The 22,260-nt window shown below is 43.6% G+C and overlaps 1 protein-coding gene across 1 annotated transcript; it reads left to right on the plus strand.

The window, feature by feature from the left end:
- Window positions 1-14,739: 14,739 nt before the first annotated feature.
- On the plus strand, window positions 14,740-15,731 carry LOC127304646 (transcription factor TEOSINTE BRANCHED 1-like). Its single transcript, XM_051335269.1, has one exon. The coding sequence runs from the start codon at window positions 14,855-14,857 to the stop codon at window positions 15,524-15,526; it is 672 nt and encodes a 223-aa protein (XP_051191229.1). The 5' UTR covers window positions 14,740-14,854; the 3' UTR covers window positions 15,527-15,731.
- Window positions 15,732-22,260: the final 6,529 nt, after the last annotated feature.

Here is a 22,260-nt window from a genome sequence, read left to right on the forward strand (position 1 = left end):
TGTGGCAAACTTAGCATCAGCAGACAGTTTATATCTAACAGCTCGTCTTACAAGAAGACTCTTAATAGCACTTGCATCTCTAGTAGCATGACTTTCTTCAATGAAGTCATCATCAAGTTCAATATAAGTTTCATCAAGATCATCACTAGGATCCCCTCTAGGCTCAGGTGAACAAACATGTGTAGTAGTATTTTCAGTGTTTTCAATTTGTTTAGCTCTAGCAATTGTAGTATCTAGGAAATGGCCTAATGAATCACTCTTTTCAAGCACAGTAGAAGCATCATCAAAATCATCAGAAGCATTTCCAGATTCACCAGAAGTAGCAGTATGTGTAGCATGTGCATGTGGTGGAATAAGAAGCTTACTCATCACAGGTGGTGAATCAAGAACAACAAAGGTGTTTAGAGTTGTACCTCTTATTGTAGTGGATGGCAATATAGGGAATTTCCCTTCACGAGCTTTCCCCATAATAAATAAATTGCAGCGAACAATATCACCTTCAAGTGGGCTTATAAATAAAGCTATACTCCCCAGCAAAGGCGCCAGAAAATAGTCTTGATGACCCACAAGTATAGGGGATCGCAACAGTCTTCGAGGGAAGTAAAACCCAAATTTATTGATTCGACACAAGGGGAGCCAAAGAATATTTATAAGCTTTAACAAATGAGTTGTCAATTCAGCTACACCTGGAAATAGACTTGCTCGCAATAGTTTATCAATAGTAACATTTTTATAGCATTAGCAGCTTGAAGTAATAGCACTAATGAAATAAAAATAGCAGTAGCGATGATTGCAGTAGACAACAAGATTAAAATACGGTAGGCATAGGGATGGATGAACGGGCACTGCATGGAGTTCATATAATAAGCAAGACATGGGCATTTGCAGGTAATAATGATAAAAGCATCCAAGTACTAAGTAACCATAGGCGTGTGTTCCTATTTAGTCGTGCGTGCTCTCAAGGAGAAACTTGCACGACATCTTTTGTCCTACTATCCCGTTTGCAGCGGGGTCTCAAGGGAATCTACTGGTAATTAAGGTACTTTTAATAGAGTACCGGAGAAAAGTATTAACACTCCGTGAACACACGTGATCCTCACATCATAGCCATCCCCTCCGGTTATCCCAATTTATGTCACTTTGGGGCCTCGAGTTCCGAACGACGATATGTGTATACAACTTGCAGGTAAGATCAAAAACAATAATTATCCTCATGAATCAATAACATGTTGATCAGATCTGAGATCATGGCACTCGGGCCCAAAGTGACAAGCATTAAGCACAACAAGTTGCAACAATGTCAAAAAAACTAACAACGGATACTAACCACTATGCCCCTAACAATCTTATAGTTATTACATGAATGATATCATCCAATCCCTACCATCCCCTACAGCCTACAGCGGTGGAATTACTCACACATGGATGGGGGAATCATGGATGGTTGGTGGAGAGGCGTTGGTGATGATGATGGCGATGATCCCCTCCAATTCCCCGTCCCGGTAGGGTGCCAGAACGGAGTTTCTGGCTCCCGGATTGGGGTTTCTGGTGGCAGCGGAGCAGCGGAACTCTTTCTGGAAAAATGTTGAACCCCCCTCTGTTTTCAGGTCAGGGCCTTTTATATAGCCAGGAGGAGAGGTCGAGGGGGTGCCTGAGACGGCCTGACCACCCCTAGGCGCGGCCAGGGCTGGCCCGCGCCTAGGCCTGGTGTGGGCCCCTCATGGCTCTTCCCCGTCTCGTCTTCTGGCTCCGTGAGTCTTCGGGTAAAATAGGGACTTTGCGATATTTTCCAGGAATTTTCTTGAAAGTTGGATTTCTACACAAAAACGAGGCACCATAGCAACTCTGCTGAAAACAGCGTTAGTCTGTGTTAGTTGTATTCAAAACACACAAATTAGAGGGAAAACAACACCAAAAGTGTTCGGGAAAGTAGATACATTTTGGACGTATCATAATGTAAGATTTTTTTTCTTTTCCTTTTGACTTATGAAAGGAGATAAAGGATGACCATGCTGCAAACTTTCACCATGATTATTTTGCATGGCTTCCATTAGCGGCCCAATGTTTTTCTCTAACATATATGCATACTCCAGTGTTTTGAATGATAACCCCTTTATTTGACACAAGATGGTTACCCATAACCAAGGGCTTAAACATGACAACAACTTAAAGTGCAATGTTGAATGTGTTCCCCATGCCAACATGGTTCCTAATTAACAACCTACTCATAATTTGTCAAATACGCATAACTTTCCATAGTGGTATCACCCCACACCTTAGTTTCTCATGAGCTTAAAACTACACAAAAGAGATATATTAAAGTATTTGGAGGCATAGAACACATATTATACTTGGAGTAGTAAGTGCCACATAGGTAGGTATGGTGGGTGTTTGATTTGAGGTTTTTGGAGACAAGTCTTGGCTTGTTTTTAGAATTTTTGGCTAGCAAAAAGATCTAAAAAGCATGCCATAGTGTCCATAGTGCTGATGCATGAAAATGGATGCATAAACTTTGTAGTTTGTTAACATATATTACCACATATTTGTAAAATATATGATGTTATCTCCATGTTCTATATTTATTTTTTGGGATTTACCAATGACCCCCTTTATTTGGGTTATAACTCTCCAGGACAGGAAAACCTGTTTGTGTATTATTGACTTTCAGGGACCTTACCAAGTCAAATTGAGCTAGGATTTTGGGGATTTTAATCTTCATCTAGAGAGCTTAGACCTCACGAGATGGGTCAGGATGGCCAAAAGAGGCCTGGTGGCGCGCCCAAGCAGGGAGGTCGCCGCCACCCCTCTTTCCCTCCTCGACCATCCGATTCGCTTGATTCTTTTGCCCACATACTTCTTTTGACCTAAAAAACCCCTATATAAAGGACTTCCTGAGGTTTCCTTGAGGAGAGTGCGGCTGAAAGAGAGAAACACCGAAACAGAGCGAGAACTAGCGAAGATTGGAGGGGGAAACTCCGCTGGAGGGATTTCCACCTTCTCCAACATCACCAGCATACCATGATGAAGAGGGAGTAGTCCATCTCTGGACTATGGGTTTGTGCAATAGCTTGATCTATCCCTCTCTTGTTCTTCGTAGATTGTAGTACCATATGAGCTTCCCAACATGATTATGGTCATATATGTACATTTGTGGTGGATCTTTATTCTATGATATTGATATGTGAGATTTGAATATATTATGTGTACGATGTATTGATAGATGTACCCCATTCTTAAGTTTTGTTCTGATCCAACTTGTATGCAAGAGTATGTGTGGGAGAAGTGTGTATTAGATGGAGTAACATGGTGGTTGTAATTGAATAGTGACAAAAAAAATTCAGCATCTACTATGGTATTTACCTTGCTTTTTCTGTCTCACTAGGGACAAAGTGAATACATGTGATATGTTTATTATGTGAAATTGTGATAACCTTGTTTGTTGAAGGTAGCATATTTGATATTCAAAAATTATGTCATATTACTTAAGGCCATACTCTGTTGATTCTTAATTCAAGATTGCTTGTAGTTTCCCTTTCTTGAAGAATATAAGAGAGATGTGTTGCATCATCTCTATGTTAGGGCGTAATGCCCGTTTCAATGCTTATGAAACACATATTGAAGTTCCACCAATATTATGCCATTTATGAATTTTTAGTGTCCACTACAACTTAAAACAGAGTAGACAAGCGAACCCATGAACCCCGGTCTATTTTAAATCACTAGAAACACCTTTCCAACACTTTTACCTTGCTTTACATTTTCTACTGTTATTTAATCCGAAAATACCAAAAAAATACTATCTCTACATACACACTCAAAACCCAAATACCACTAGCCTTTATTTGCTTTCATCTAGTTTACTTAAGGTGTTTACTTTATTTTACTTTACTTTTATCCTTGTATTTCCTATTAGTAATAAGAAACCTTGTGCTTGAAAAGCACAAGATGGAGTTGGGGATATAAGGCAAGAAGTTAAGTTTGCAGGTTGCTAGAAGAGGAGAAGGAAGAATTCAACTTCTAAGACAATTCCCCGAGAGTTCGATATAAACCCTCGAGTCACCCTTGTGGGGAAAAGATGCTTGCTACAACACTCTGCACTTAGAGTCCCAACGAATTGGTAGACACAAAGTTGTTGCCATCAAGCTTATTTGCTGACGTCAACAACCATCATCAAGTCATTTTTTATCAACATAGATCCTTAGTATTAAACATCCATGTCTATGAGCAAAACATAGTACTAAATAACGCACTAGAAAATTATCGTTCATCATAGTATTTGAAACTAGCAACACTAAGCATAACATTGAATTTTAGCTTTTTTGCTTTCATTCCCTTTTCTTTTCATACTATACAAATAATTATAATCAATTCTTCAATCATAGGATAGTTTGTTTCATTAGCTATTTCCTAAGCATGCAAGATATCTATCATGGTGGTCTCATTTATTTCCAAGCAAAACTAGATATAACTCTAGCAGACAAAGACCCTCCAAGTTTTTGTGATCATTTTATGTTGCTAAAAAAAGTTTAGAGGTTTGCAAACCGAGAGTTTTAATAGGTCCAGTGAGGTTCCTTCGGCATCCCCAAGCTTATGGTCTTCACCATTCTTGGATAACTCCTGGTGTGGTGTTCCTCCATTCCCTGTCAAAACACTTCAACATAAAACTTTCTCTCATTTCTTTTCTATAGGGTGACATTAGTGGTACAAGAATATGATAGTTGATGAAATATATATCAAAGAAAAAATTCATATTATTCCAGCAATCATATTGTGTCCTACACATTCATAGCATATAAAAATACTCAAGGAAAATTATTTTGAAACCCAAAGAAATGGCTCAAACGCAAGTGGGCAGAATCTGTCCAGATTTTCAACTGCAGCAAAACGAATTTAATTCGACTCCTTAAACATGTAAGGAATTTTTTCCAATTTTTATACATATATAGGGATGAAAATTTGCATATTTGGTGAATTTTATGTGATTTTAGGAGTTTTCAAAAAAAAATTAGAAAAATCACACACAAAATAGCAGCATGAAGAAATCAGCAGCTCCATTTTTGTATCACAACTTTCAAACATCCAAATAGGTAAAATTTGGTACTTTATTTGAAAAACCAGAGATAAAACCAAAAATAAACTCCCTTGCAACAGAAAGAGTGCAAAAGAAAAACCGAAAGCAAAAAACAACTCGGGTCGCCTCCCGTAAAGTGCTTTCTTTATAGCCATATAGCTAGGCTTTACTTTCTTGTTTCCAGTGGTGTAGAAATCATGTGGTAGCTTGTATTTTTGTGATACCTCATTCTTGCTTCTTAGAAATGACAATAAAATTCTAGGGTCCGATGGTGTGATTATACAAATAAACATCTTCAACTCTGTAAAGCACATTAGTACATACCATAAAGTATGGAACAAGTAATAATTAATCTTAGAAAATTGTGGCATATAAAGAGGATCATTATGTTTATTAAGGAATTCATTAACATGCTTTCCTCTTACAAATAATTATTAGTAACACTTTCAATCATGATATCATGGTTGCAATAAGAGTTTTGATAGGCATCAGATAGTTGCAAACCACACAAGTATTTTTGAACATAGGAATATTTCTCTCCTGTTGTGTAAAGAGGTGATTTTAAGAATAATATGGAACTCTCATGGATCAGAGCATCATCACAACCAGCAAGTTTATCATTTGTATCCTCACATAACATAGTACGTATTTCTAAGCATGGAGGGTTGTCAAGTAAAAGCAGGCCATCATCTAGAGCATATTCAATTTTAGAGTTATCATCACATGTTGGTGGTGAAGGTTGAAGATCCCACTGTTCCCCAAGCTTAGATGGAACTATGACTTCTTTATTTTCTTATTTATCTAATAAGCTGGTGTTTTCTTGGGTTTTGGTGTTCCTCTCGTTATAATCAACAACAAAGATATTATCAAGTAAGTTGGTTATGCAAAAATCAAGGACAAGGGTGACCTCACTATCATGTTTATGTGTCACACCAGTAGCTTTATAGATATCATCAATGAAACTTTTTAATTCATAGGCTGCCATAATGATTACAAATTTCTCTACTTCTTTTATCCCTAAATGTACATAACTATAAGTATGATAGGAGGCAATTGTATGTTCTTTATGGGATCTACATTGGAGTCAAAGTGTTCACAACATCAAAAGTAAAAAGTCCTTTCATAATGTGCAAGCAAGTCTTTGGTAATATGGTTTAGAGATTTAAATAAATCATTCAAATGTTTTCATTCTTTTGACTTTCTGTGTATAATCCATAATTCTCCAATAATGGATAGATGGCCATTTTCTATGGTATTTTTAATTTTTTTTCATTTTATGGGTTTTTCTGTTTAAAAAAATAAAAAAAAAGCCAAAGAAAATTACTTTGAAAAATTAAAGGAGAAAGAAAAGCTAACAGTGGTGCACCCCCCTAAACTAAGGTGTTTACAGAAAGTTGGTGTTGATGATGCCACAAGATGTACTCACTCCAACTTGACGGAGATGTAGTTGTGATGTCCCTCTTGTAATTCCACGGTGCTAGAGAATGTTCTAGCACTTGCCTTGCTAATTGGCTTGTGTTTCACCAAGAAGCAACCACTATGATGTAGCCTCTTGCAATTCCCGGCAACGGCGCCAAAAAATGTTCTTGGTGGCAACAACTCTGTGTGTAAGTCGTTCGGAAATTGTTCCTTCTCTCTAGGATAGGTTAAGAGGCAACTTCAGAAGAACCTTCACTGACCATATGATGGAAACAGTGGATTGAAATTGTAGAGATTGCTAGTATTATCTCTTTTACTGATACTAAAGATTAGTTGATCTAGAAATTTGAGTCCAAAGAATTTACTTTTCCAAATCCCTTTATGTCATTGTTAAATTTAGAGGGGTCCAACTGATTTATCTACATGCAGTTGGGGATCTCAAGATCGCTCCAATGATTAAAAATTTCCTATGGTTGTTCTTCCAAAACAAAGTTTTAACTAGGTATAATCCGAGTAAAAGAGGAATTCCAAAACTTTTAGAATGTACTTTATGTAAAGAGATAAAATCAGTTATCATTGGTTCTTTCGTTACTTAGAGCATCTCCAGTCGCGTCTCCTAAACCGTCCCCCAAACGGCACCGGATCGAGCGTTTGGGCGACGAGTTTTGTTCGTGCCACGTTTGGGGGACGTCGCTCCCCAGCCGCGTCCCCAAACACCGTCCCCAGTCATAAATTCAAATAGTTTGCATTCAAAAGAGATCGTTCCCGCCGAAGTCGTCGCGATCAGAGTAGCGTCGATCATGTACTGGGCGCGTGATCATATTACAGACCGGGTGCCAGCTAAATTAGAAGAAGGGGTTGAGCGACACCGACGCATCCTGAGTCGACGTAGGTCCATCGATCACGATGAACTCATCATGATCTGCCCGGTGTGCATGCTCCGTCTGCTCCATCGCCGATGCCGAGGCAGAGGCCAACATAGGTGTAATAGCATATGCTATCGTAGACGTGTCTGCCGGCTCTTGCTTCGGGGTTGGGGTTGCTGCCACTGCCACTGCCTGGGCCGCCGCCATTTTTTGGCTTCGACGTCAACGAGGATCTGGCCTTTGAAGAAGTTGTGCGCCGCTCGCGTCCGGGGAAACATTCCTTCTGTCGACGCTCTCAGCAGGGATATGTCGTCCCTGCGTTTCTTGAGCTCCATCTTCTCCTCTTGCCTCTTGAGCAGCGCCGCACACCTTTCGTCGGTCTTTTTGTCGCGCGAGAGCAAGGTCGAGGAGACCTTGATGAGGCATTTCGTGATTGATGCCTGCGAGTTCTTCTGGTACAAATCCATGGCCTTGTCAAACTAACCAAAGGAAACACAATCATTTCATCGAACAAAATGTAGGCGCTACATATTATGTAAGAAAGAGTGGCACCATTTGGCTGAGGTCGACGCCGCTCTCGCCTCTGGTCTCCATCTCGTGATGGAACCCATGGAACAAGTTCACCGACGCCTGGATGATGGCCCATCGCGTCGACATTTCCTTTTCTCTCCTCTTCATTGTCACTTTGTTGTAGTCGTTGTTGATCAGCTTGCGCTCATCGAACTCGGTCTTGATCCTCGCCCAATACTTCTCGTACTTTTGTTTGGCGCCGATGATGGAGTCATGGCTCACGATCGCCCACGACTCGCACAGACATTGATCCTCCAGAAGCATCCACTTGGGGCCTCGTGTGTCCGACGCCTTCTTCTTCTTCTTCTTCTTCTTCTTCTTCTTCTTCTTCTTCTTCTTCTTCTTCCTCACGCCGTCCGCGTCAACCTCCACGAGATCATCGGCATCCTCACCGGCACCCTCGTCCTCCTCTTTGTCGCCACCCTCTTCATCCTCGTCATCGTTGTCATCGTCATCCTCTACCCCCTCCCCTCCTCCTCGTCGTCCTCCCCCCTCCTCCTCCTCCTCAGCACCGGCGCCATCGAATTCGAGTAGGCCCCTGCGGCCAGTGAACGAGGCACCGTCCGGACCGGGTCCTGGCTCGCGCTGGGGCGCTTGCTCGTATGTCGGCGAGTAGAAGAGGGAGTTGGGGTTGAAGCCTCCATGCGGCAGCGTATCCTGGTAGTGCGGCGACAAGTTTGGCATCATGCACCCGGGAGTGGCGGAGGGGCCATCGTTGTAGAACCCTGATGTCGACGGAGAGAGCACTCTCGGAACGTACACCGACATCGTCGTACTCCATGGGCTCGCGTTGGTGTCAGCGATACACCCGGCCAGCGCGTGCTGGTGCGCGCGCCGCCAGCGCCTTCTTCTCCTGCTGCACCGCCCTCCGTCCTTTCCGCTCCGCCGTCGATAACTTCCGGCGCAGACAGTCTTGATGCCACTGATCATCAGTCCAGCCTTTCGGCTTCTTCTTCGGAGCCGGCGCCTTCCGCGGCTTCGCGAAGGGCGCCTTCCCCCATTCGTCGCATTGCCCGGCGGCTTCTTGGCCGCTTTCCTGGCCATTCTTTTTGGGGCTGTCGGCGGCGCCATGGATGGGGAGAGGGTAGCGGCGGCGGGAGGAACAGAGCAGCGACGGCGGGAGGAGAAATGAGTCGGCGGGATAGGAGGTCAAATGTGTTGGGAGGGCAGAAATGCGTGGCGGGAGAGGCGCGATTTAGCGGGAGTGGGCGACGAATTTTTCCTGTGCCGCTGACGCGTCGGTCCCACCACTCCCCGCCTCTCTTTTCCTTGTGTCCGGTGTGCCCGGAGCGTCCCCTGTGTAGCGGGGACGGGCTCAGGGCGCCGTACACCGTATCGGGCCGCGCCGGACAAAAAGAGACTTTGTGGGGATGCGGCTAGGAAAGTTTTTTTGTCCGGCACGCCCCAAATCTCTTTGGAAAACGGTATGGGGGACGCGACTGGAGATGCTTTAGTTTCTAAATTTCTATGGGCCGATGTCTTTGAAGTTTGTAATGTGATGATTACAGATTTGTTTTCCTTGGCCTCAAATGGCTATGCAATAAGAAATTTATGCAACTTATGTGATTTGATCTGCTGTTCTCTAGAGCATATGGAATAACAGGAACAATTAGTTATTAACCGAAAAACTTTGACCTCTATGAAGCAGGTGTGGGGGATGATCCTGTCTTATCTGCGTATTTGGAGCATTCCTTTCAAAAACCAGGACTGGGAACTAGTCGACCGAATTTTGGCAAACTTGATCAAGAACATGAAAATCTTCCGTCGCTGATGATGCCGGTTTGAGCTGCACTTCCTTTGGCCGGATTTCAACCTGGAAGACTACTTCCTTCTCCTCCTATACTGGTTGTGCTACTGAAGCCTATGTGATGGAGCACCCGGTGGAGACAATGGAATCCATGTGATGATCGGCTGACTGCGGGGTGCGAGATGAAAGCTGTGTTCAGTGCTGTCTTATTCTGTACAATCCTTTGTTTCGCCCTTACTCCCTGTGATGAATGGGATAGTTAGAGCATCTTCAGCCATGTTCCCCAAAGTCTCCCAAATCGCGCCAGATCGAACATTTTGGGGACGATTTTTCTTCGTGTCGCGTTTGAGGGACGTCGCATCCCAATCACGTCCCCCATACATAAATTTAGATTTTAAAATTTAATTGAAAACAGTCGAATTCATTCAAACTTGCTATATATTACAAGAATTTGAACGAAATTCGATGAAACTGAAACATAGACTGTAATCTAGTAGTACTTGCTTCTCCCAGGGGGGTCGTGGTACTGGTGGAAGTTGTACATGCCGTCGTCGATGACATCCTGCTTGCCGCACTCGTCGGGCTCGTCGGCGGGCTCGTCCTTCACCGCGCCGCTGGACCCAGCTTTGTCGTTGTTCGTGAGGTCGATGAGTGGCACTCCCTCATCGCGGATGGACATGGCGATCGCCTCGTCGACATCTCCCCTCCAGGCGTCTTTGTCGTTCATGGATGCCATGAATGCCGCGTGCAACCCTGGGCATTCCCCGGGGTCGTCGCTGCTAGCGATGAGGAGCTTCCGCCGCTCGTCCTCCGCTATCTACGCGGCCTTCACGGCATCCTCGCCGTCCTGTTCCACCTTCACCTCAGGCTTCAGAACGAGGAGGGCGCCGTTGGCGCGCCTCTACTGCTACTTCATCTCCGAATCACGGGCGGCGTCGTGTACTCGGGCTCCTCCTTCACCTCGTGCTTTGGCACGGTGTACAGCGTGGCGCGGTGCGAGGAAGGCTCTCTACCGCGCCGGTCCCGAGGAAGAAGAGTTCGAGGTGCCAGCGCGCCGTAGCCCGAGGAGATGGCAGCATGGAAGGTGGCATCTCCAGCCTTGGGGCGCCGTTGTGGATGCCGTCGACGATGTTCGGGAGGGTGCGCCCGAGAATGCCCCAGAAACGGACGCGCCCCTCCTTGTTCCACGTGTTCCTCTGGCCGACGAGGCCGTCGGTGCTGTTAATCTCGGCGTCGTATTTCGCCTGCAAGAAGTCCACCCACCAGTCATCGTTGCCGGTGGTGGCCCAGGGGGGATCGGCCCGCTCCTCGGCGCTGAGGCGCGCGTGCTGGGTTCTGATCGCGTCCCTCCAACGATCGGTGCCTGGCGTCGGCGGGACGCCAATCCCGTTGACGGCCATCCTCCAGCCACCTCTTGCTTGGCAAGCGCATGTCCGGCGGGACGGGGTACCACGCGTGGTACAACGCCCACCCCTCGGACACCATGAGGTTGCCGCGTCCGAAGCCGTTCGCGGCGAGGATACTCTTGCGGGAGAATGACATTGGAACGTGGCGAGAGGACGAAAGAAAGCGTGATGAGAGGAAGGAAGGAGGTGCGGCGAGATTGAAATGTGGAACGTGGCGAGAGGAAGGAGGAGGCGCTCTTTATTTTACAGCGGCGGTAGGCGAGGCGGCAGCGGGGCATTGGCCGTAATAAACACCGGCGCGGATGGCCACACGGCATGCACGACAAGACGCTTCACTGCGTCACCTGGGAAATCTGGGCGCCATTAACGCCGCTTGACCAGAGGTAGGCGACGGGTTTAGACTTCCATGTCAATGACGCGTCGGGCCCGCCACTCCCTGCCTCGCTTCTCGCTCGGAGCGTCCGGCGCGCCCGGAGCGTCCCCTGTGGACCAGAGACGGGCTCGGGGACCGTATTGAGCCGCGCCGGAGAAAAGGACCTTTGGGGCGCGCGAGTGAGAATGAAAAAATGTCCAACGTACCCCAAAAATCTTTTAAGAACGCTTTAGGGGACGCGGCTGTTGAACTGCTCTTTTAAAACCTGTAGAACTTGTGCTCTGGATCTTGGTTTGGCTAGAGTCTAGTTTAGGTCTGCTACACTGTATGGTTTTGTTTCCGATGAAATGGAACTGCTAGCTAGTTAGCTACATATGCATCCGTGGTCTTGCTCAGCTACCACCATCGGCAGGGCAATGGGCCATATATGCATATATGCATAGTACAAGCGGGTAACTTAACTGAGATGATAAACCCATTACTGCTCCCCAATAGCGACACGACAGAGAAAGAGATGCTCCCTAAAAGTTATTGTCCTCCATAGCTAGGGCTGGTGCTGCATCTGAAATGCATGGGGTCAAGCTCTAGGTATAGAGGTCCCCAACTTCCAACTTGGAATGATGCAGAAGCAGTAGTGCAGGTTCATGCACATCCATCACATATATGGATAGATGGATGGGCATCTCATCCTTGCTACTTAGCTTTAGCCATGGATGAAGGCCGGTCACTTTCCATTTGCTACAGGAGCTGCTTGCCTCTGCCGCCCGAAACGTGTGCTCCGACAGCGCCATTACCATCTTGGGGGACCTCTGACGATTGCAATGGCATATGGTGCTCCACTATCACCCCATTCACGTAACTTCGTAGCTAGCTCCTACTTATCTGGAACTATGCTGCTGTTTCGTTCTCTCCACGCCCTTAATTTGGCTAACAGCTAGCTGCTTTAAAAACCTACTGCCCAATCAAGCATATGCGCATCTTTTGTAGGATGCATGGCCGGGCAAGTTAGGGAATTAATCCATGGGTGGAACTTCACCACTACTTATCTTGTCTCTTTCAATCAAATAGCTAGCAATGTCATGGATTAAGTAACTCTTGTTAAAAAGATATGAAGAACACAAAGATGGAGATTCTTAGCATTATATGTGATTAGACCATTGCAGAAAGTACACGGGAAGACGATATTTGTTAAGGAGGTTAATCGATGAATGCCTATATCCCAGGGATTGTTCAAGGGGTGCTCCTCCCCATTTACTAATCATAGTACCACCGATGAAAAGTATGCGGAGGTCAACAGACACATCATGATCACCACGCTACGCCGATCTCGTTACCCCGCCATGAGCGCCAGACCATACTCCTTGTAATATCGTATCTAACGTACAACTTGCATCTAGTCTATTTTAGCTATCCAGATTGTTTTGAAATATTAGGCCCATGTTTCAAGTGTTCGACGCCAACACCTAACCTACCGCGTAATCCAAGTCCAATCCTAGCCTATACCACTACGGGAAAAAAGTCACTGTCGTGCGGCGCGTTGTTGCCGTGCGCCATCGCACGGCCGTGTGATGGCACTGAACTGCACAACAAAGAATAGCGGCATGGCAAAGAATGCAGAAAACACACGGCAAAGACCTCTGGACGGCAAAGACCCCTTAGGACGCACGGTAAAGAAAATGTCGCACGGCAAAGGCTATCAAGTTGAACGGCAAAGCCGCCGAACACGACAAAGCACAAAAGGCATCGCCGTGCACGCCTTTGCCTAGTGTTTTTAACAGATGCACGGCAAATCAAGCCTTTGCCTAGTGTTTTTAACAAACGCACGGTAAAGAAGCCTTTGCCTAGTGTAAGCACATGGCAAAGATGTAAAAATTGGATTTCTTCTCAGCTCAAAAGGCGTGGCGTCGTATAGTTATCAACTAATTAACACTTACCATGTGGTACACGTGGTGAGCAACTAAACAATTGTTAAACAAACTAATTAACACTTAGCCCATTGGCAAGGTTGCACGCTTTCCCTACTCAGCGTCCTAGGTTCGAATCCCAGACCGGCCAGCTTGGGCCTTTTTAGATAAAACATGTTTGGCACACGGCAAAGAAGCGACCTTTGCCGTGAAACGCTGACGAGTCGCACGGCAAAGAAGCCTTTGCTATCAATGGCATTGTCGTGCGACCTTTGCCGTGCAGCGTCGCACGGCAAAACCTTTACCGTGCATATAGGACCCTTTGTTGTGCAAATAGTTGCACGGCAAAGTCTTGTTTTCCCGTAGTGTACACACATTCAATACAAATACAACAGAAGAGCCGGCAGAGATCATTAAAAACTTGTAATTTTCTATCTAGATATTTTTGGCAAAGATTAGACTCTAACATATAGAGTCACTCCTATCTAGCCTCATTATATAGAATAGAATGCTTTAATGCTTTGAAATAGTGCCCATGACTGTGAAAAATGTACAAAAAACCGCAATCATGTGCACTCTTGTGCATATGATAAAATATAATTGTAAATTCATAACTGTTTTTGGAAATAATATTTAAGTTATGTTAGTCTAATATGCTAATTTCAAGCAGCTATACTGATTGGTTGTGTTAATAAAATAGGGAAATACTCCATTTTCTCAAAATAAAGTGAAAGTGACGAACCCCTTTTCAAATGCCCAATTATATATCTTACCTCAGAGATCACTTGGTAGCATCGTAGTGTCTGAAAATTTAATCCTTCCCATTTCCAATGCTCACGAGAACATCGAATTGCAAAATCTCTCACTCACGGAATCACACCAGTGAATATTGTGTTGTTAATGGCTAGACTTTAATGTCGACTCTCTCATTTTTCTTGAACTTGGTTATTTTGGTGAGTACCTAAAATACTAGATTATATTGTCTAAAATACCATATTTTGGTTGAATCTGCATACATCAGAATTGTCTAAAATAATGATTTTAAAAAACCTTTTTCAGTTTGGCAAGAACCATCTTTTGTATTTATTTTATTGTTTCAAAAGAAAGTAAAGTAATGTGTTCTTTTTGTAGGGATCGTCCATGATCATAGATCAGGCCTGACTCCTAGTCCGCAATACCCGGTTTTCTTTATGTTACTTAATTTATGGGTGTATGTATACATATGACAACAGTAAGATTGTTCATTTGGTGAAGAAGCCAAAAGTTTTTTCCTCGCTCGTGTAGGAGCAGGAGCCGGTTGGTCCAGCCGTGCCCTGGTATATATGAAGAGCTCAGCAGCAAGTAGTTAGGCTAGATAGTGATGGAAATGGAAATGTGGATGGGCTCTCATTCGTTTTACCAACACCTTCACCTGAACCCTCCTCCTTCTCCTTCCTCAGTCCAAGAAGCCATCTCCTCTTCCTACTACTGTTACCCTCCTTACACCTCCGCTGCTGCCATGACGAACAACAACAAGAGGGATGCGGACGTCGACCCAACGGCGACGCCCCCTCCGCCGCCGCAGTCAAGAATAAGGGCGGCGGCAAGGAAAGATCGGCACAGCAAGATATGCACCGCCGGAGGTATGAGGGACCGCCGGATGCGTCTGTCCCTGGACGTGGCCCGCCGCTTCTTCTCCCTGCAGGACAAGCTGGGCTTCGACAAGGCCAGCAAGACGGTTCAATGGCTCCTCGACATGTCCACCGCCGGCATCAACCACCTTCTTGCAGCCTCCGAAACCTCCATGTCGGAGGACGGCTCAGGGTCGGTACTCCTGGACAGCGACGACCACATCATGGTCATCGATGCTGAAACAGACAACTGCAAGATGCCCACCAAGGCAAGAAGAAGAGCTGGAAGGAAGAGCAACAATGGCGCCCCTGCTCCTGTTCCGGACAAGGAGTCGAGGGCGAGGGCGAGGCAGAGGGCCAGAGATAGGACCATCCAGAGGAGCCGTCTCCGGTCATCCACACTCTCCTCCGCCGAGGAAGCTCCAACACCAGCAGTGATACAAGTGATTCCTCCAGTAATTCCACCAGAGAGCAGCAGCAGCTTTGGCAGCTACTACGAGGAGCAAGAGCCATGGGAGCTGGGCGGAGTTGTCTTTGCCAAACCACGTTTCCACTACTGATGAAAAAGGTCACATGCACGGTACTACTAGCAGTCAGCTATGTTTCTTTCTCACTTCTTCCTTCAATCGCGTGTTTCCATTAACTGATTTCATTTCGATCTCATGTTCCTTTAATTTTCCAGCATCTTCATCCATATCAGTTATCGCATGCACATGTTCCTCTCTTAATAGATGCTGTGGTGTTTAATTTCCCAGCAAATCGAGCGTTTAATTTGTTGAAGTGAGTTAATTTGTAACCATAATTAATTGTAACTTCTACAACCAGTCTATATATATGTACTACATGTATTACTTGACTGCCGCCGCCGGACCGGAGCTTCCTCGGCGACGGAGACGCACGGAGGCACATGACACCCAGGAGACAGACGACCTGATGCGGTTCCATCCGCTCCAGGGTATTAGCAGATGCAATGCCAAAAATAAATACACAGTTGCTTGCGCACTGTAGTAGGCGTTATTTCTCTAATTAATTCAGTTAGATCGACATGCACAAACATGATTGACTTAAGACAAAATAAATATGACTTTCTATTTTGAGAAGGAGGGAGTCCCTATGATGTCCCAAAAAACACTACTATATGCTCAGTTAGGGAATGTGTAAATAATAAATAAGGAATCCATGTATACCACTTATATATATCACAGGGCAACTCATCACCTGTTTTTTTTCTACCAGCGCCTGAATTTTACACCCGGAATCATACTGTTATACATTTCAACAGGATGTTACTGCATAATTCCACTAAGGAATATTGAGTGTTATGTGACAAGCGCATGTACTTAAGTTCCTCCTACCTTATTATATAAAAAAGGACATGAGTTTTTGTCCTCGTCAAATGATATATGTTTACTGGGAACGGTTATTCATACTACTATTGGATAGCCCTGTTTGCACTACCAGCTGATAGACCATTTAAATATGTCGACAAGACATCCACAGGGGGGCTGTAAGATCAACTAGTCCAATTTATACAGTACACGGATAGCCCCTTGTCTACTATATACACTGTTAAGATAACAAATCATTATGTTCATCATATAACTAATTACTCCGTACGAATAAGGTTTATATTATTTTTTGAAAAATCAAAGCATGTAAAGTTTGGCAAAGGTTTTACAAAAAGTCATCAACATGCAACATACAAATTATAATATCATTAGATACATCATGAAATATATTTTCATATGATATTCTTTTTGATAGATTTTTCTTAAATTTTAGTCAATCTTAACTTTGCTTAACTTTTCAAAAAATATATAAGCTTTATTCATTAGACTGAGGGAGTTGCAGGTAGTACAAGCTAGTTAGTAGCTAAAGCAGCCGACAGAAGTACAAATTAAGGACAGGCGACAACATCACACTTGAAGTGTTCTGTTGGCAGCTCAGTTTGTCCACGTGTATATATATGCAACCAGCAACCACATTGGCATGTCATTGGGCTTGGTTTCATTTCATGTCAGCAACATTCAACAACACCACCATCAACTCTATCCAAAGCGATGAGTACTGAGTTGTCCCTTGGCAAAAAAAGTTGACATTACATTGTTTGAAAAGAATCATTGCATCAGTACTAGTTGCAAAAATAGACCGTTAAATCTTCTATATCAACGTCAGATTCTGCATGGTATTGTTAAGCAATGTACATCATTACTGAAGTAGGTGGTCTCCAAATATAAATAGGAGTTACAGATAGCCTTATTTTACTGCACACTGGTCTCTTATGGAAATGATAAATTAATCGTTTTTGTGATGAAAATGAATAAATAATCAGTTGCATAATATTCACTTAACCTGTATTATTTTGTACACTAACCAAAACCGGTAGCACGTGTTAAGAATATAGAGAGGTATTACCAGAGGCCGAGTGCTTAAGATTTGGTCTTATATACATGAGAAACTACTATTCAGATAAATATATGCACCAGTGTGGAATGGGCTAATCGAAAAAAAAAATCTAGCTAGCCATGCCTATGCTGTACAGTCAATCTGTAAACGGAAAGACACTAAAGGACGACTGCTTAATTACGTACATGTACTGTTGACCTGTGGAATGTTTCTTGAGCATAATCACTACTCACCAACCCTGCTACTCACAAAGTACATATGATATTGAGATCAGGATCCACCCACATTGAACTGCACAAGATTTAACAGCCATACCCTGCGCGCCCCACTTTAATGATGTAACACCTAATATTTCATGCAGAAATTCATAAAACTGTAGTACCTCTCTTTCATCTAACTTGATCGAGTGGCATCTCCTGTTTGTAAATATAATTACCTTGCTTTTTCCCAACCATGAGACAGTAGTGTCACATATACTGTTTACTACTTTCCATATATTTGTAGACCTATCTAATTTTATTTCTTCACAGCTTTTTATGTTTTAGCAGTCACAAAAAGGTAAATGCCTCTCTTCACATTGCATCTGTCATTAACATTATCAAATATTTGCAAATAATATTCCCCACATTGCCTCTGTCATGTTTCTTTCAAACCAAAATGCAGTGAACAATGTGGCTATCCAAAGCGATTACAGTTTCAACATAATATAAAGGGCATAGTGAAAGCATCTAAAGTTAAGAGGATTAAACATGTGTGTAACATAGGAATTTGAGATGAAACAGTTTGATTCCCGCATGAAACGTGAAAAAGGAATCATGTATTCCAAATTAAATGGGTCTAAAAGTTCATGTAAATAAGGTATATATGCAGTAATATCTGCAAGTACAACCTCACTCCAGAGTCGTGTAAATACTACTACTAAGGGGTAAAACTGTAGAACATATGTATACATAGCTAGTCATGTCATTTGAGTCAGCAAGAAGAAAGCAGAACCAAAAAGGAGCATGTCTGTACATAATCTATCATGGCCCCACTAAGCTTTGATCAGAATGTTGTATCTACATCTTATGTACGTATGCACTAGGTAAGTTGGTGTTGAAGCGACAACATATATATCTACTTATTTTCAATGAATTGGGATCTAAGCACTTCTCCAGTCTCCACCCGAGTGTGCACACAAACAATTGATACTAATTACATAGTTTCCAAAAACCAAAGTCAAATGAGACATGCCAGTTTATAGCGTCAAGAAAAAATAATAGATCAGACTCAACTGATCTACAAAAGCGACATAGAGCAACAAAAAAAAACATACTTTGTTGCTTTTAAGAAGCTCAAGATTACTACAATCAGAAACCAGAAATTCATTGATGCAACTTATAATAAAAATCTAATATAATGTGCATCTATGACAAGGAAGCATAGCACAATCTTGTACATACATGGTAGTAGTCCGTTCACAGAATAGAGTTACATTCTAGACATGGCAAAATTATTTTCTCCAACATGTAATGTTAGCATTTAGCTTTCATATGAACATGTTATCGAAAATATGAAACATAGGATATTGTGAAAATAAAAGCTAAAATATTTAACACCATTTCAGCTTACAAATAAGAATATTTTCTTTTATATGAGTCACAGTTAGAGAAGGTTCACTGGATACCTTCTAGGACGTCGTGTATTTATGAAAAGGTAGTATATGATACATAATTAAAAGAGGAAATTTAGAAGGATGCATTTCCAAACATATAAACACTTAACTTATACCGAATTGGGCACATTGATGTGTTACAAATTCATGTAGGTGTCGTAGCATTCCATCTCTTTCTATTGACAACCAAACATGCTACAGGCCTACATTTATGCAAGATATCAATCATTATTTTCTAACGCATACTATTTAATGATATTGGAAAGTTTTTAAAAAATAAAAGTATAATTGTTGTCCGGTAAAGCACAGATGCACTACCGGCAAATGTTCCATGTATTGCATTCATCTGATGGTGATAATGACACACTTTTTCACAATGACAGACATTTGTATTGTTCTAAAACCAAATCCCTTTTCTTCCCATAATACCTCGATTGTTCTAAACGGGTAGCAACCAATTTCCTTCTAGCTGAAATTTGTTAATTTGTTGTCTCTCTGATTTACATAAAGATATGCGAAGGTTCAAACAGGCTTAACACATTCGTTTGGAATATGTATCACATTATTTGAGCTTGCGCATTAGTCTACTCCATTCGTACCGCTTTATAAAAATTACACCTAGTTTAAGGAAAAGTTTGACCATAAATTTGGTCAATAAATATGAATTATATGTCACAAAACTTAGATAATTTTTATGACATATAATTCATATTTTATTGACTAAAGTAAACATGTATCATGGGAGTAGGTCGCTTATGAGCGTCCGATATGATTTCCAAATATATATTTTCAATATACCAATATTCTAATGAATCAATAAATCTTAGGCCAAGTTCGTATATAATTGTCAACAAAATCATCTAATCATATAGCATTATTGGCATCATTTTGTGCAAAGGAACACTTCTACATTTTTTTAGATAAAGAGAATATATTAATATCAAAAGATACCAATTACACCCAGCCTCTGTAACAACGTCTCACCCTGCATATGATTTCCATAGATCAGATCATGGTACATATTAGGGAAAAAATCTAAACTGCACTGTCTTTGGAACACTTCTACGTATTTAAAGGTGAAACGAGTAAGTACTCCGCATATGATTTTTATTAGATCATATCATGGTACGTACTGGGAGAAAAAAATCTAAACTGCACTCTGTTTGGCGCATTTACCTAAAAATCAACATAATTTGTTTGACTTACGGACGAGTCGTTACATGTACCACATCAGGAAAACATGTTCAAATGTAGGTAGAAAAATTTCATAGGTTGAACATACTATAAAAATCACGCTCCTAGAAACAAGGTGTTGACTATATGTTGTGCTCCCATTGTGTTGGCGTTTACGGGTGTTGTACTATTGGTATATATGCTGTCAATTTTTTTAGCTAGGATCCTCAACAAACTCATTATACATATGGCTCTTAAGTATATCCCTATCGGGTTATTAATATGCATGTGTTATAAAATGAGCTGATTGTGCTCATTTGTTGGTGCTACCTCTCTATGGGACAGAGATCCGGTGCCTCAACGAAGGCAAGGCACGAATGAACAGTGCCGTGCCTTGCTCATTTAACCGTTAGATCAAAAATAGACAGCCTAGATTAAATACTACAGCAGGCGCATAGTAGATGGTCCTGTAGCATATGTACTGTGCACAAATTACTGTAGCGATGTACTGTAGATGCATGATGTAACAGCAGACTGATCCTGTTCATCTGACCATCTATTCTTGATCCAATGTTTAGAAAATGGGGACAAGGCACCATACTGTTCATTGGTGCCTTGCCTTTGTCAAGGCACTTGATCTCAATCCCTCTCTATGGCGAGTACAGTACCACACAATTAGAATTTTATAGTTTTGGTCAGAAAGTACAAGACTAAGAGATTGTCTAACAGACCCCCTATTTTTCTGCCCTGTAAAACACGAGTAGAGGGCCCTGTATTAAAAAAAATTGTCACGCACGAACCATTCCGTCTAACAGACCCCGTATTTTTGAAAATTGCAAAAACAGGAAAAATTCATAGATAGTTCATCATGTTCATAGATAGATCATAGATAGGGATTTACAAAATTGCGCGATCCTACTGGATCGCGACTTCTACAATGCCACCTAGTCGTCGAGGATGACGATTTTCGCAGTGGCGGCGGCCTCCCGCGCCTTCATCTCCTCGACGGCGGCGATGGCCTGCGCCGCCTCCTCCGCCTCTGCCCGAGCCTTGTCGGCGGCCTCCTTCATGGATGCGGCCACCGCCTCCAAGTAGAGGGGGTCCTCCCCCTCCTTTGCGTCCTCTTCCTCGTTGCCGGCTCGCGGCGCTCCGCCGCTGGAGCTCCCCTCCCATGCGGCCTTCCATGCGCGTTGTTGCTCCCATGCGGTCCGCCATTTGTCGAAATCGCCGCCGCGCATCGGCTTCAGCGGCAGGTCGACCTTGTGGTAGCGGCCGCCCGCCGCGAAGTCGCGGAGCATCGGCGGCACCCATTCGGCGCTGGCGTACTTGCACGCCGCACACCGACTCCCGACGGCGGAGAGCTTGCACTGGCGGCGCCACACCTCCTCCATCGTGTACGGCGAGCGGGGTCGCTTCGATCCGGCGGCGGGCGAGGCGCTACTCCGCCGATGTGCGCTCATGGACGGCGGCGGTGCAAATGCTGCGGCGTGCGGCTGCGAATTGCTCGCCGGAGTGTGTGCGGGGAGGCGGCGGCGCACGGTGGGGCTAGGGTTGCGAGTGAGGGGTTGGACCCTCACTCGCACCAACACCATGTATTCGTAGGGGGCGGCAGGGTGGGTTTGACGGGCCCTGTATTCCGCCAATACATGCCGGCCCGAATACAGGGCCTACTAGACGGCCCAAAATGCCCTCACCCCCTATCCCGCCGGAATTATACGGGGTACGCGCGTTTTGAGGGGCCTGCTAGACATGCTCTAACTTTGCAAACCAAGCATTAATTTCTTGGATAGTTAGTGGAGGGGTGTTTTCCACCCGAGAACAAAACACTAGGTTTGATGTATTGGGCGGCTCGCCAAGTTGGGTGTAGCTTCTAGTGGTAAGGAGATATCCATGTACGTCCGCAACTTCAGTGTTCATGTTGTGTGAGTGCAATAGTGCATGCTCGTAGTGGGTGTGGGTATGTGTTTGTATGTCGGAGGCACTGAATGGTGTGAGCATATATCTGTTGGTCATTGTGTTTCTAATAAAATTAGAAAACTGTGTGTGTTTGAGACTCGTCCC

The sequence above is a fragment of the Lolium perenne genome, chromosome 5, assembly GCF_019359855.2.
Source record: "Lolium perenne isolate Kyuss_39 chromosome 5, Kyuss_2.0, whole genome shotgun sequence".
NCBI classification, from domain to species: domain Eukaryota; kingdom Viridiplantae; phylum Streptophyta; class Magnoliopsida; order Poales; family Poaceae; genus Lolium; species Lolium perenne.

Coding starts and splice junctions, on each gene's coding strand:
- LOC127304646 (XM_051335269.1), top strand. CDS start 14,855: ATGACGAACAACAACAAGAGGGATGCGGACGTCGACCCAACGGCGACG.